Raw genomic sequence first — 15,000 nt, forward strand, 5'->3', positions numbered from 1 at the left:
ATTTTACTTTTTTTTTTTGAGACAGAAATAAAGAAAAGGGTACACAATAAATGCTCTATATGTAGAAGAGAGTGAAAGCAATTGACCATGTGAAATCCAACAGAGGGCCTGACTGTCAATTCATTCTGAAATGGAAATCTTCAAAATGCTTTCAAAATGAAATCCAACCTATTTTATGGCAAAGGTAAGAGAGGTTTCTTTGTAAAGCTTTGAGGTGACCTTGGCTATGAAGTCTGTTAGCTTTATGGAAATGTGTGTGGCTGTGGGTTTCTGTGTACATGCAACTGTGTACGTGTCCATGAGTGCACATACCTGCATATGTATGTATGTGCCTGTGTGTGTGTGTGTGTGTGGGCGCGCGAGCGAGTGCGTGCTCTTGTGTGTGAGAGAGAGAGAGAGAGAGAGAGAGAGAGAGAGAGAGAGAGAAAATGTATGCCAGCGTTTGCTTTGCAGAATGTGTGTGCACCGTATAGGTATGCGATGGCAAATCTTTTTGTGTAAATAAAGGGTGAAATTGGTTCAGCTTCAATCAAGCAATCTCTATGCAGAGAGATTGGTGACACAATAGCAAACAGATATCTGTCACAAACATTTGCCATAAAAATGGGACTTTGAACAATGTGCAGACTGCCGCTAAATTTTTCAGAAGGTCAGAGGCAAAGTCAGTAAACTTTTTAACAGCTGAACAGCTGAGAAAAAAAAACGAATGTCTCTGCTTGGTGTGTGCGTGTGTTAGTCTCATTAACACAGCATGCAATCACTCTGAAAATACTTAAATTTCCCAAATTAATTTATGCACTCAGCTTTCGCTGAAACTATTCATGAATAATTCCAGCAGAACACACAGCCAAAGTCTGATGACTGTAGATTTATCCATGCCAAATCTGTACTTCATCTTAAAAATACACCTCACCAGCAGCTATCACAGCACAAATAACTACAGATGGCAGCAAGGTAATTCTTCACTGAAGCCGCGACTGGAATGACAAAGTAGTGGAAAGAGCAGAAGTGGCAGAACTCATGCTTCTTACGCACCATTGTCAATTCATTACGTTGAAATGATCATAAACTACTGTTCAATGAAATAGTCAATGTAATAATATTAAACCAATTTGGCTAACAGATTGCAAGTATGACAAATGCTACAGTAAACCTGAGAGCCCTTCATTCAGTAATCAGACGATGCAAATGACTCCAATGACTCCATCCTAGAAAAACTCTGATGCATTTTGCAATCCTCTTGCACTTGCCATTTACAATTGCGTTGACCTTGCATCACTTGCAACGCTACCCACACTGGCATCACAGGAGGCACATAGTCACACAAATTTGCTGGCGACAACGAGAGACAACGGTGGCTGTAGGCAAACCTAAAGCCCCAGACGGAGAATATTAATTAAAAAAAATAATTATCCCCTGCCCGGAGCTATAGCTTGAAGTTATTCTGAAGGCAAGATGGCAAAGGGAAGGTTGATAAAGCCCTTGAGAACTTCCTGTGCTAAAAAATTGAAATGAGGAAGCGTTCATAGATTTTCTCTTTTCCTATATTTCCACCCTTGCCCATAAGACAACAGAAGATATAGCAAGACAGCCCAGCCAGAGAGAGTAGAGAGAGAGAGGTTCCATTGGCCCATTGTTTCCTGGTTCTATTATGGCCCCCCTTAGGCAGACCTAGGCAGACCTAAGGACTGTTCTATTCATTGTAGGAGCATTATGACACGCCCCTTTAGGCAGACCGGAACCTGGTCGCGTTAGGTGCCCATAGAAACCTATTATGTTGGCATATCTCTATAGAATATCTCTGGCCCAGCCGTGGCCAATTGGGCTGGGCACTGCACTGCCACACCGGCGACACGGGTTCGAATCCGGCGCACGTGTTTCCTGTCGCCTCTCCAACTGTCTTATCACAAATAAAGGTACAAAACCCCAAACAAATATATATATATAAAAAGAAGATTCCTGTTTTAATAAGTGACCAGACACTGACAACTACCAACGCATTTAACCAACGCACGCACACACACACACACACACACACACACACACACACACACACACACACACACACACACACACACAACCACTACCACTACCACTACCACCACTCCCATCCCAAAAATATAGCACATGAATTCGGAGGAGAGCGTGGGTACATTATAAATGAGCATGCCCCAGTGTTGGGAAAAAAAGACAAACCCCTCTCCCTGGCCAGAGACTTGGTAGGCACCTTGAGGAGAGGGTGTCAGCTCTACTGCTCTTCCCCCCCCCCCGGGAAGTTTTGTTTTTGTTGAACTCAGCATGACCCTGTCTGGCCTCATTTGAGACGTAACCGTGATTTTGTTTAAAAACAATCGTTAGGGCCGGCCTCCCTGTTCTCCCGACGATGCCCCCCCACCTCACACAATAACAGGGCCAGTCAGTAGACACGCCACGGCTCCTCAAAGGGTTTGCCAACTGTTAAAGAAGCGGGCAAACGGCTTTTATATTTTTTCAACAAAAAAAAGAAGAGGAAAACGTTTAACAGCTATAAACATCCAAAAGGATAGTGAAATTATTTCCCTGGCAATTTCAGAAGTGGGACGGTTTGATGTGGCTCATTTTAATTAAGGTGATCCAAGATCACTTCATTCCTTTTCCCTTTTTTTTGGAGGGGTTCGGTTCGCGTTTATACGGCTGTACAAACCCACAACGGGCACAAGAGTCATGTGCTGTCAATCAAGAACTGATATTGCCCAAAGGATAGTCTTTGATGTGATGAGTTTAATGTTAATCTATTCCACTAATAAGACGACCACTGAAATTTATCATTTCATCCATTTCTTTTCTGAAGCGACCGTTGAATATTCATGGTGGTGAATAATGAGTACATTGCTAACTTTCTCAGAATGGGAAGACTTTCGGCAAACCTACAGTATGTATGTAGTATATCAATATATTTAAAAACTGATACCTTGACACTGTCCTTGAGACATATTAACATTGATGGTCTGGCACCAACAGTTCTGAATTACTATTCCACACACACTAATCTACAAAGAAAGCGGGCAACTAATTAAATATTTTAAGGAGCAGTCCAGGATTCTGGTCCCAAACACATTTTGTACAATTCGGTGAACTGCTCCCTCTGGTACATTAGTATTCTCCTGCCTTTTTAGTACATGTACATTATACAGTTATTTACGCATATAGGTATGTTTGTACACATCAGAAACAGCATATTTATGGTGTTCATACCAATACTATATGTGCGTGCTGCTGACAAAGTATCTCTGCCTATCACCAGCTAATCTCAGCAACATAGGAATGAAGGGTTGTTGAACTCAAATGCTGACAACCTAAAACTGAGAAAAATGTGACCAAGAACTTAGACTTGACCATAACATGACCATGAACTTAAACCTGAGCATTACCGGTGACCAAATAATGGGTTGCATCTTTATACAGCAGGACTATTGCATTAGGACCACCTTACTAGTGTGGATGGGAGGTGAGTGGAGCACTTGGTGAGTAAACTACATGTGCTCACACGGCACAACTGTAGAGACATCAGCAGTAGGGCCCGAACGATATGTTTTTTTCAGGGCCGATACCGATACCGATATTTATGGAAATGGGAGGCCGATAACCGATATGTGCAACCGATATATAGAAATATTGTTCATAATAAAATTTAATGAAATACAAATCATCGTTATATATACACATATATTTAGTCATAATAATAATTAACTCTCATGGACTCAAAGTGGGGACAGCAGAATAGAAGATGCATTCAGAACGAAACGGCTGCAAAATTGGTTGTGAAAGTTATACAAACTTATCGGTGGATATTTATTGAAAGTATGGCCAATACCGATATCCCAAAAATGCTAAATATCGGCCCGATATATCGGTGGGGCCGATATATCGGTCGGGCCCTAATCAGCAGCACAGGTGATAGATTTATAAATAGACAAAACCATGTTGCACAGAATGATGACAACACACATATTAGGGTTTTTTTTTTTTTTTTGCTATACACGAACCAAAAATTTTATCCCCCCGCTTCAGAAATCACAGATGGTTGGGGAACAGCACATAAAAATGTCAGCCGTCTAAATATATGCAACATATTTAGCAGCGCCGTTTTACTGGCACACGCACATTATCACACATGCCTATTTCCAACTCTGGTCTTTTATTGTTTTCTTTTTCGCTGCCAAAACACGTTGTTGAGATATGTTATGCTTCAAGTGAACATATAGAGTACTACTTGCACATCTCAAAAGCACTTTTTGTGGAGCTGGCTGTAAATGTACTGTATATTGTAGTACTGTACATTTCATTCTTCAATGCGCACGCATGTGCATGCAGCACGCACACACGCACACACGCACGCACACACACACACGCACACTCACACTCACACACACACACACACACACTATATAGGAGTCAAAGGCAGAGGTTTCCAAAAACCTTCTGAAAAAGTTACAAGGCCTGTGTACCTCCCAGTAAGCCCACGCACGGCCAAGCATGACCAGACGGCTGCTACTGCCGGTTAGCAGTGCATTTTAACCCACCAATGGAATTGGTTGCGCCTCATGCAATTTTAATTTGAAGCGCTTTAAATATACACTAGCCAGGTGGCTAGGTCTTCAGTGTAGTGTGTCTTCTAAATGTGTATGTGTGTGTAGTGTGTAGTAGTATGTGTGTGTGTCCGTGCGGCTGTGTCGTTGTGTGTGTGTGTGTGTGTGTGTGCCTTTGTGCATGTATGTGTGCATGTATATGTGCGTGTGTGTGCGTGCGAGCGCAGTGTGGCAGCAGCAACACAGGAGTGTCCTGGGAGAGCCGCGCAAGCACAAGTGTCACTAATATAAATGGTATGAGCACAGAGCATTACTCAGGCTGGGGGACCGGGCCACGCAGTCACCACACAGGGAATTTAAGCCAGGCACGAAGGAGCACAGGGGCCCCCGCTGTAGCCTGCTGTGAAACAGAGACACCACACCACCACACCCACGCCCACACCTCCACTCTCCTCCACCTACCCTACCCCTCTACTACTACCATCATACTCACTACACCACCACCACCACCACCACCAACAACAACAACAACTCCCCATTCGGTTAAATGGTGTGGACACAGCGAGGATGACAGATTACATGTATATATGTCAAGAAGTGCAGACGTGCGGCAAGAGACGGGGAATATAACCTATTAGCGGGATTAATTGGCCGAGCTCGTGTTTCAAAACCTCCGATAATCCCACCCGTGTAACGTCGGGGGCTGTACCGAGCGCTGTACCAAATTAATTTGGAATGTGCCGTTATGTGGCGGCATCACGCACAGATAATCAGGCTTCCTTTTTGGCTGATGGCTACCCTCCTGTGTTCTGCAGAGCCATAACTATAAAGGCAGGATGAAAATGCCTTATCTAGATCCATCTCCAGAGCAGGAAATGAAGTCCACATTTCTGGACTGGCGGTGCCGCGCATGAGAGAGATGGAAAGGGAGGGAGAGAGAGAGAGAGAGAGAGAGAGAGAGAGAGAGAGAGAGAGAGATAGAGAGAGAGAGCGAGTAAAAGAGACTTTTTTTTACCTTTGCGATATGATTTTGTAGGCGTCGGGGAGGTAGCAGTTGACATTCTCCATCTGGAAAGGGTCAGCATCACAGATCTTGTCGTCTGTGCGGCCATAGTTTGCCGTCTCAATCATGATGACGTCACTCCCGGGGCAGCGGAGATCGATGGGGTAGCCCTCGCACGAGAGCTCCCGCCTGACCAGGCCGAAAGGCAAAGCAGCACGGCTGAATGCTGAGAAGGAGAGGAAGAAGGAGGGGGAAATGTCAGTTTGGCTGGTAGAAAAGAATATGTGCTACACACTTTGGCCCATTTCTGGGCTAGTGTGTGTGTGTGTGTTTGGCTAGTGAGATGAACATCTACTCGTCATTTTGGCTGGTAAAGAAAGAAGTTCATTTAGAGCCTTGCAGTGGTGTAGTCTATGTAGAACGCGGGTATACGGAGTATACCCACTTCAAAATTTCAGGGATTTCAGTATACCCACTTAAAATTGATTGATCCATTATTTTGAATAGCACAAATATTTACAGTATACGCACTTCAAGAAATGCGCAAATATGCAGTATACCCACCATAGAAAAGTACACTACACCACTGGAGCCTTGGTCACTACAAGAGCATATGTGCGGTATACGGAGACACATCCACATCCACCTCCTGTTTAAAGCAGGCCAGGCATGCACAGCATAGTAAGTTACAGTAATGGGGTGTTTTACTGAACATGGGAGATTTTGGCAAAACAGTCATGAAGTCAAGCAGAAAAGCCAAAACACCAGCACACTAACCCCTAACATTTAGGAGCACACCTGTTTCGGTTTAGATAAAGATGCAAAATCACTGCGTGAGTGGAATTACTGGTTAATTAAACTGAGTGAATGAAAAGTGCATCAAGTATTGGAAAGCGTTCAAAATATTCATTTTTGCTCAGCTCATAACACAATCACTCAGGTCCTTTGAAAAACCGACTCTCGTGAACTGGCAAGCTCATTTCAATCGGAGATAAGCATTTTAAAATGCATCTCGAAAAATTGAAAGTGAAAATGCATTTGTATTAAACTGCTCGACTGTTGTTTGATTAACTGGCAATGCTTTTGAAACACGAGTGAAATGGGTGCAATGCCAAATGCTGTGTCAAGATTTCCAAAAATAATATTACAGGTGGATAGACAGACAAACAGGCACAGACACAGACACAGACACAGACACAGACACAGACACAGACACAGACGCAGACGCAGACGCGCACACAGACACACACGCACACAGACGCACACGCACACGCACACAGACACAGACACACAGACACACAGAGACACAGAGACACAGAGACACAGACACACAGACACACAGACACACAGACACACACTCACACTCACACTCACACTCACACTCACACACACACACACACACACACACACACACACACACACACACACACACACACACACACACACACACTAATCCCAACAACCTTCATACATTTCCAGGGGGTCACGAAAGCCTTGAAGTGATTTCAAAACTCTCCCATTGATACCTCCTGGTTTCCTGAGAATACCTTTCTATCACCAAAAGAGACACACAAAACACAAAAGAGAGAAAAAAGTGTCTCTCAGCAGCATGAAGAGTAATTTAATCCATTTTACAGTGCGGCCGATCGAAGACAGAACTGTCTGCAGTCCATGCAGGAGTGAAAAATCCATATGCTTTGCTCCACAGACATGAGCTGGGCAAAATAGCAGTGTTTACAGAACAATTAACTACTTCACACGACTGTGTGCTCCTTTTAAGCCTTTTTTTATGAAAAGGTGGTGTGTTTTTTTCGTCATCCACATGACATTGAGCCGTGGTCACTGGTGGTGGGGTTAAGAAAGCTGAACAGGCGAAAGGCAAATGGAAGAAAGACACCAAGAAAAAAAAAGGGGGGACAGTGGAAGAACACAGAGGAGAAGAAGAACAAAAAAATCCTACTATATATAGTCTCTCAAACCAGTATAGCCTGCTCATGCTTCACATAACATACATGTGCTCCACTATTGAAGGCTGCAGATTAGTTAGCACAGTATGCATGGCATGCATTACATTGCATTGTGTATACCCTCAGATTTACAGAAAAAAAAGAAAAAGAGAACTGGTTGCACCACTGTGAGTGAATTGCCAATAATCACAGTTGTTAGCAGCAACAGTGTGTCCCATGGGTGCAGCTGCCATTTGTGTTTTCTGCACTGTGCTCTCCAATTAGCCCCTTTCAGCCTGTTGCCGTGGGGAGGGAGAGAGGGAGCGGGGGAGAAAAAAAAGAAAAGAAAGGGGAGAGCTCTTTTCTTACCCTACCAACCCTCCGCCTCCATTCACTCTCGACCACTGTCTTGTATTAACACTAACCAACTCATTTAGCACCCCGGTGCTAATTACCCAGCTACATCGGATGGCGGTGAGGCCCATTCCTGCACCACGCAATTGATGGAATGGGGAAGGGGGGGAATATGGCGGAAGTCTCCAGAGGGAGATGAGTGCATTTCTATTCTTCTCTTTCTCTCTCTCTCTGCCTCTCCTCCTCTCTTCTCCCTCTTCTCTCTCTCCCCTCCCTCCATCCAATGTTCCTCTTGAGTCAGATTCACTCCCACCTCTCAGCCTTGCACTCAGCCCCCTACCATTCAACCAAACACAAAAATGTGTTTTTTTTCCTTTCCACCTCCTTTTCACTCCTTTCTGGTTACATTTGTTTACTTGTAAGGCCAGGCAGGAGCTAGATGGAGATGTGAGTTCAAGCATATTGCGAACTGTGAAAGGTGGGAAAGGAAAGGGCATTTCCTAAATAATAAGATATGTTTTTGCATAGTTTTGCTTCTCAGAAGAGGTCATCTGGCAGCTCAGTGTTGTTTTTAGCCAAAAAAAGAATAAAATAATAAAGAATTATTGCAGCTGAGGTTTCTGGCATACATCTTGCACAAATGAATGCACACCCTATGTGACCTGTCTTATTCATCTGCAGTAACATTAAGCTATACAGTACCTTCCATCTTGTAAAAGGGAAAACACCCCAACAGATAAGGAAAGGAATAGAAAAAAATTAACCACAGATGCACAATAACCACTGAGGCTAGCACGGTAGAACCCTTATAAACATCCACCACAATATTATTTTCCAGATATAATGGAGAATGCCTATTAACAATATTTTACGATATGTCTGGCTTCAGAAAAATACTGGCCATTGAGGCCTCTCAGGTGTAAAAAAATATATATCTGGTCCTGTGCTGACTGTGACCATCCGTAACTTCAATTAAGATCTGGCAGGAATGGTGCGGGAGCAAAAACAGGCCCCTCTCCGCGGATTCGCCCACGAAGACTGATGAATGACTCCACGGCCATTGCTCATCGTGTGATGTGACAGGTTTATCACACCGAGAACAAAGTGCAGGGGTAGAGCGGTGAGCGCTTCAAGAGTTTTCAAAACTATGCGAGACAAAACTGGGGCTGCGGATTCCGCCTGGGTGCGCCTTGCGACCACCCCTCCACTGCATCCCCAGCGGCCCCAGCGGCCGATCCACATACATCACAGATCTGCGGTCTGATCTCCAACAGCTGTCAAGACAGGCCTTACGATTGATGAAGCCTGGGGCTTGCCTACCACCTCAACCCCTCGGTTCCCCCACCAGCAGCCCCACCAGCAGCACACCACCATCGCTCCACAGCCCAGCACAACCATCGCTCCACCAGGCCCGCAGCCCCCACCACCATCACCACCACCATCACCCCACAAGTCTTGGACGAATCCCTGTGGACTCAAGGGGCACGAGGCAGTAAATCAATAATGGGAAAGGGAGTATCTGGACTGACCTGGGAGCGAACAACAAATTACTTTGCCATTCAGTATCAGGCAATTGGTATCTGAGATAAGACCCACAAAGCCCGCTCTGTCACTGGTGGTATTCAACATAGTAAATGACTCTCTTGCACTTTAAAAAAATATTAGTTACAGGAGAAGTACGTAAAATGAGCTAATCCAAACCGCTTCGAGAAGGACCTCGCCTGAACACTTGAGCAGGACATCCATCAGCGGTCAGAGCAGGTACGAGAAGGCAGCAGAGATATTCTGTACATTTTTTTGTGTCCCCACTCAAGCTGGCTTCCGCCTCATTTCTGCTCGAAAACAATTGAAGCAACCCAATTTCTATTCATGCCCTTGAGCTTGGGCTGAAAACACTCCACTTTACTTCTGTTGCGACTGAAGAATGCAGTGTGTTGCCACCGGCACTCATGACTTTCTGCACAAAGAGCAAGACAAACAAAAGCACAGTCTAACTCCCAGAGTTGAATGCTCTTGCAACGAACCCCAGTCTACATTCCCTCACGAAAAAAAATAAAAAACCCTTTAGCCTCCCACTACCGCCTCCAACTCCTGTCTTTATACAGCTTCTTCCTTTAAATTAAATCATGTTAAGGGGGTATCCTAGGCAGTAAATAATATATTACATGGAATGTTCAATCCAATCGCCATGGCAACCGGTGCAGCCAGTGCCATAATTGGCAGTGATCCTCCTCCTGGCCTTGTTGACATGGAGCCTTATCGGGCATTCTGGTCAGTGACTGTGGAAAAGTAGCTTTTCTTATGCCTCCTCCCGACCACCTCCCTAAGCCTGCTATTGAGCTCAAGTGAGCGGGCAGTGGCCAATACCGACACACAATGCCGTCGCATTCGGAGGAGACTCCCTTTCCCTTTCAGTGTGTGTAGACCATCATTTGCGGGTAAGAAGCCCCTCCATAATACCAAATTTTGTTTTCCATCAACACCCTTGAAATTGGATGTGGCACCAAGCCCCAGCTGAATGTATTTCTTGACAAAAAAACAGGAGGGGTGTGTGCTTGGGGGGTAGTGTTTGAGGAACAAGTGGAGTGAAACAAGTGAAGTTGAGAAAAAAAAGAAAAGAAAAGAGAGGAAAAGAAAAGAGGAAAAGAAAGAAGGGATGCACTCCAGTGGCATAGTGCCATCATCAAAGGAGTATTGGGCAAACAAAACTAGGCCAAAGTGTCACGTCACTCTGACAGCCTGGCTGGCAGATCTGCCTCATAAGATGACCCATGCAAGTTCCTCTTGAGTTGCCCCTGCCAGGGCTCTGGTTGGGGGCGCCTGCCCTGCCAGGCAAAAAAAGACTTATCCTCAGTGACCTGTGACCTGCACAAACATCCCTCACGGGAGCGTTTCAACACAAACAGCAGGGTGTACCAGCCCGTACCAGCGCCTCGGGTCTGTGAGAAAGACAGACCTCTGTCTCCCTGACGGACCAAACAGAGGGGTGACTGCAGGAGAGGACAGACCCATATGGGGGGTGTTGGAGAGTTGGAGATGGTGTTACTGGGGTGGTCAGTAAGACTGGGCGATATGACAATATATATCGTTATAGTGATAGAAAAGTGTCTATCGTGCCCTTTCTACACTATCGTGATCATGACTAGTTTCATCCATTATTTCAGCTGATATACAATTTAATATACTTTAATAACATTTTGTGTTGTCTAAGTTCATATAACTGTAAAAGAAGAATAAAAAGATTAATTTTGAAGAAATATGGTTTTGCAACACGACACTGTTGAGAGAAAATAAATAAATAAACAACTGAAAACATACATAATTGTGGTATATCGTGATATGCTGTATATCGTTATCGTGATAAAAAAGAATCCATATAGGGTATACAGAGATATAAAGTAATCCATACAGTATAGGGTATACAGAGATATTGGGTGATGGCAGGTTGTATTGCAGTAGGTAGGGAGTAGGGTTGTTGGGAGTTGGTAGGGAGTAGGGTTGTATTGCAGTAGGTAGGGAGTAGGGTTGTTGGGAGTTGGTAGGGAGTAGGGTTGTTGGGAGTTGGTAGTGGAGTAGGGTTGTTGGGAGTTGGTAGTGGAGGTGGGAATGGTAGTGTGGGTGGGAACTGGGAAGTGTACACACAGGCAGGGTGTGGTGTGGTGTGGTGAGGGAGTGGGGTTGTTGGAAGTTATGGCTGTCATGGTGGTGTGTGGTGAGGTGAGGGTGGGGAGTGTACACACAGGCGTTGGGCGACGCTTGTCATCCTCCATTAACGGCCCTTTGATTGGCCTTTGTGGTGGTGGAAGCGGCAAACAGCTGCATGCAAATGCAGCGTGGTCCCCCCTGGGCTGCCGCTCATTGTCCAGGGACCCGGCTTGACAAGGACGCTTTCGCGGGGGAGAGGTGGGGGTCGGCGGAGTGGCGCGGAGGGCCGGAGGGAGGGAAGGAGGGTGTATAGCGTTTAGCGTTTAGCGGCGCAAGAATGGCCCCATGGTGGACGCAGCAGGGGAGTCCTGGAGAGCGCTTGTCTTGTTTTTTGTCGTTTCATTTGCGATATTACGCGCCACGACATCTTGGGAAGAAAGAGGGAATCTCAAGAGTCAAGCATTGCCCCCATTGCGCCCATGCCTCCGTAATCCAATATCCGGACAAGGAGAACAGCATACAGTATGCTTCCGAAAAGATGGGGTCCAGATTGTTAAGAGGATTTAGAAAAATAGGAAGAATTCAAACGCACATTTGAATACGTCTCATGTCAGAACAAAGCAAAACAAGGTTTTCTTTTTACTATCTTTTATCTTGCCATGTCTTTGCCGTTCTCCTTATCTCCCTTTGACTCAAAGACATACATATTCTCAAAGACATACTCTCCTAAACCAGACAAACAAACAATTTATAGAACAACAAACAATAAAGAAGAGATTTAAAATAACCCAAATACACACATACATACCGTACATCAGACACATTCTTCATCACGTGGCCAGGCAATTATTTGCTTTTTATGTGTCAAGCATAACACCACAGCGAATGCTACCGCTTCAACTGACCACAGTTAAGTCATCTTCAATGCATCATCTTCAATGCAATGAGCAGAGCACCTCATAATAAAGGGGGGGGGGGGACAAGGAACTGCTGGCGGCTGCCATGATCAAGCGATCAGTGGTGCAGCAGTATGGATTGAGGGAACTGCACTGCACTGCTCTTCCTCCGCCTATACTGGAGGCAGCGCTCCGAGTGAGAGACACACTCAATATGTTGTTGCAGCCGTCAAACGCATGACGGAAAGAGCATAAGTAATAGATTGTGAATTCCAAACCACAGAATGCCTCTGCAAAAGCATACAAGGACACGACTCGCAGTCTCATGTAACATTCATGCCAGTCCGCACCGCCTCCCGGTAAATAGCTAGTACAACTGGTGGAGGAGGAAGAAGGCAAAAGGCATGGTCAAACCCAAAGGCGAAAACCGACCTTCCCGAGCAGAGGTGCTATTGAGAACAGTAGATTCACCCCCGCGTGCATTCTGAAAATAACAGAGAAGCATGTGTAAATCTGTGGCAAGGACTCATTCTGCCCCAGCCGATATGCTTTCAGATGCACTTAGGCGGCGATACAGCAGCTCTGCATTAGCTTCTTGAGGTGCGATTTGTATTCATGACAAAGGCGTTCGCTACGGCTCATCTGAAGAATACGTTTTTTTTTTCATACCGACAACAGCGAGAGAGCCAGCGGAGGAAAATCATGCACAGCATTCTTGATTCTTGCTTGTTTCTTTGATTCCATTTTGTTTATAGTTTCTTGTTTTCTTTCTCCCCTTTCTTTATTTTTTCCTTTCTTACATTCAGTTTCTTTGTTTATTTTCCCTCTATGTTTCCATCCAACTTTCTACTTCAATACATATGTCACCACTCAAAATGAAATCAAAGAACGCTGAGGTGGGCCTTCCTGCATGGCAGTTATAGAAAGTCTTGCCAAAGCTAGACACTTGGAATCCAGGTCTGATCTCCCCCTGCAAGCTCTAATACAAAGGTGTGGCCAAACCTGCCAAAACTTGTGCCTTTCGTCTCCCTTGGACGTCCAGGGAGGGGAACAAAAAAAAAAAGAAAACACGTGTTAAAAGTCACGGGAGTGGTCTAATGCTTTTCCTCTCTTGTCTGGGACACATTCCTGGCTGATGGCTATGGTGAAACGCAGCTTTCCCCTGGAGGGCAGAGATGTAAAACAGGATTATCTGAAGGCCTCATCTCCGCACAGGTGCAATATACATGGCGGCTGCCCAACAGCAGCTGATTACCCAACTCCTCAGAGAGTCTGCCAGTGAGGGCCGCACCAAATCAGCAGCAGCACGCCAAATGGGCCTCGGAAAAAATCAATATGGTCGCCCTTATGGCGGCGAGGCTGCCTTGTTTAATCTGCCGCTTAATTTTCCATTAATGGAGCTCCTGACCCCTGACCTTTCAGCGCACCAACCCCCTGCTGACGGAAGCCATCTTGGAGGGGGAAGTATGATTCATAATGAGGATGTGCTCATAAACCCCAAGGGATTACAAAGGTAATCCATACTAAGACTCCTCCGAGATCCTTTCAGAATTCACAATCATTAACAATGAAGTCATGGTAGAAAAAAAGCACAGACCCAGACACAGACACACACAGACAGATAAAACTACTCCCTTAGATGCTGCCTGTGATCAAACAATGTTTATCCCAGGAAGGAGGTATGACAGCAGTTCAGTCCAGTCCACTCTGTCTGTCTGTGATTTCCCCCTTTTTTTTGGCATTCGCTCTTCGTCCCTCCGATTGCTTTCCCCATTATCAGACATGCCATTTGCACCCTTTAACGGGTATTTACAATGCCAGGCCTCCAAGATGGCTGTCATCGTGTACCAAACACTAACAGTCAAAACAGCCTTTTGGTTTGAAGAAGTTTCAGGAAAAAGGATTTTCAGACAAGGAGTGGAGAGCAGGGAGTGGGTGTGGGGGCTGGTTGTTGAGGTGGGGTGGGGGGTGGGGGAAGGTGGCGTTTGGCGTCAAAACAGCCATTTGTTCATTGTTGTGAAAGGGACGATGGATTGGGCTGTCCTTAAACTCTAAGATTTTTCGCTTTTTCACTCATGGCTGCACGCCATCATTGAAAGACAGAGAAATGGCCTCGCCTTGCCGGATAATTTTACGGTGGCATTTAGGCTCAATACACTGATGGTTGCCATTTGACAAATACAGTACTGAATGTGAATTGATTTTTTTTAGACTTTCAAAATATGTCACTAAAATGAACTCCAAATCAAGAACAAATGCATTATTGAAGTAAAATCCAACGTAGAGTGTTAGAGGGATCCACCCAGTTCAATTGTATTCAACAGAATGAGATTTCATTTCATCATAATAGGATGGCTTGACATAGCTGAAACTGAAATGGCTGGCTTGCTGTTAGTTAAACCAAACACTCCCTACAATAGAAAAAAGTAAAAAGAGCTTTTAGATTGGCCAACAATCATTTCAATAATAAGATGTGATGTCTTATCTTCAACAGACAGAACACCCCCATTCTATAACGCGCCAGACCAGTACTTGCTGTGTACAGATAAAACATACGTGCTTTTTTGTTGAGGGATACAATGAACCGT

At 45.0% G+C, this 15,000-nt stretch overlaps 1 protein-coding gene across 2 annotated transcripts in view; it reads right to left on the reverse strand.

The window, feature by feature from the left end:
• LOC134465717 (adhesion G protein-coupled receptor L2-like) overlaps positions 1 to 15,000 on the reverse strand; it is a 113,781-nt gene that overhangs the window by 72,264 nt on the left and 26,517 nt on the right. For both annotated transcript variants that reach the window (XM_063219535.1, XM_063219534.1), the window contains exon 3: positions 5,584 to 5,797. In XM_063219535.1, the coding sequence (XP_063075605.1) occupies positions 5,584 to 5,797 (214 nt within the window). The remainder of the gene's footprint in view (positions 1 to 5,583; positions 5,798 to 15,000) is intronic.

Source organism: Engraulis encrasicolus, chromosome 16, assembly GCF_034702125.1.
Source record: "Engraulis encrasicolus isolate BLACKSEA-1 chromosome 16, IST_EnEncr_1.0, whole genome shotgun sequence".
NCBI classification, from domain to species: domain Eukaryota; kingdom Metazoa; phylum Chordata; class Actinopteri; order Clupeiformes; family Engraulidae; genus Engraulis; species Engraulis encrasicolus.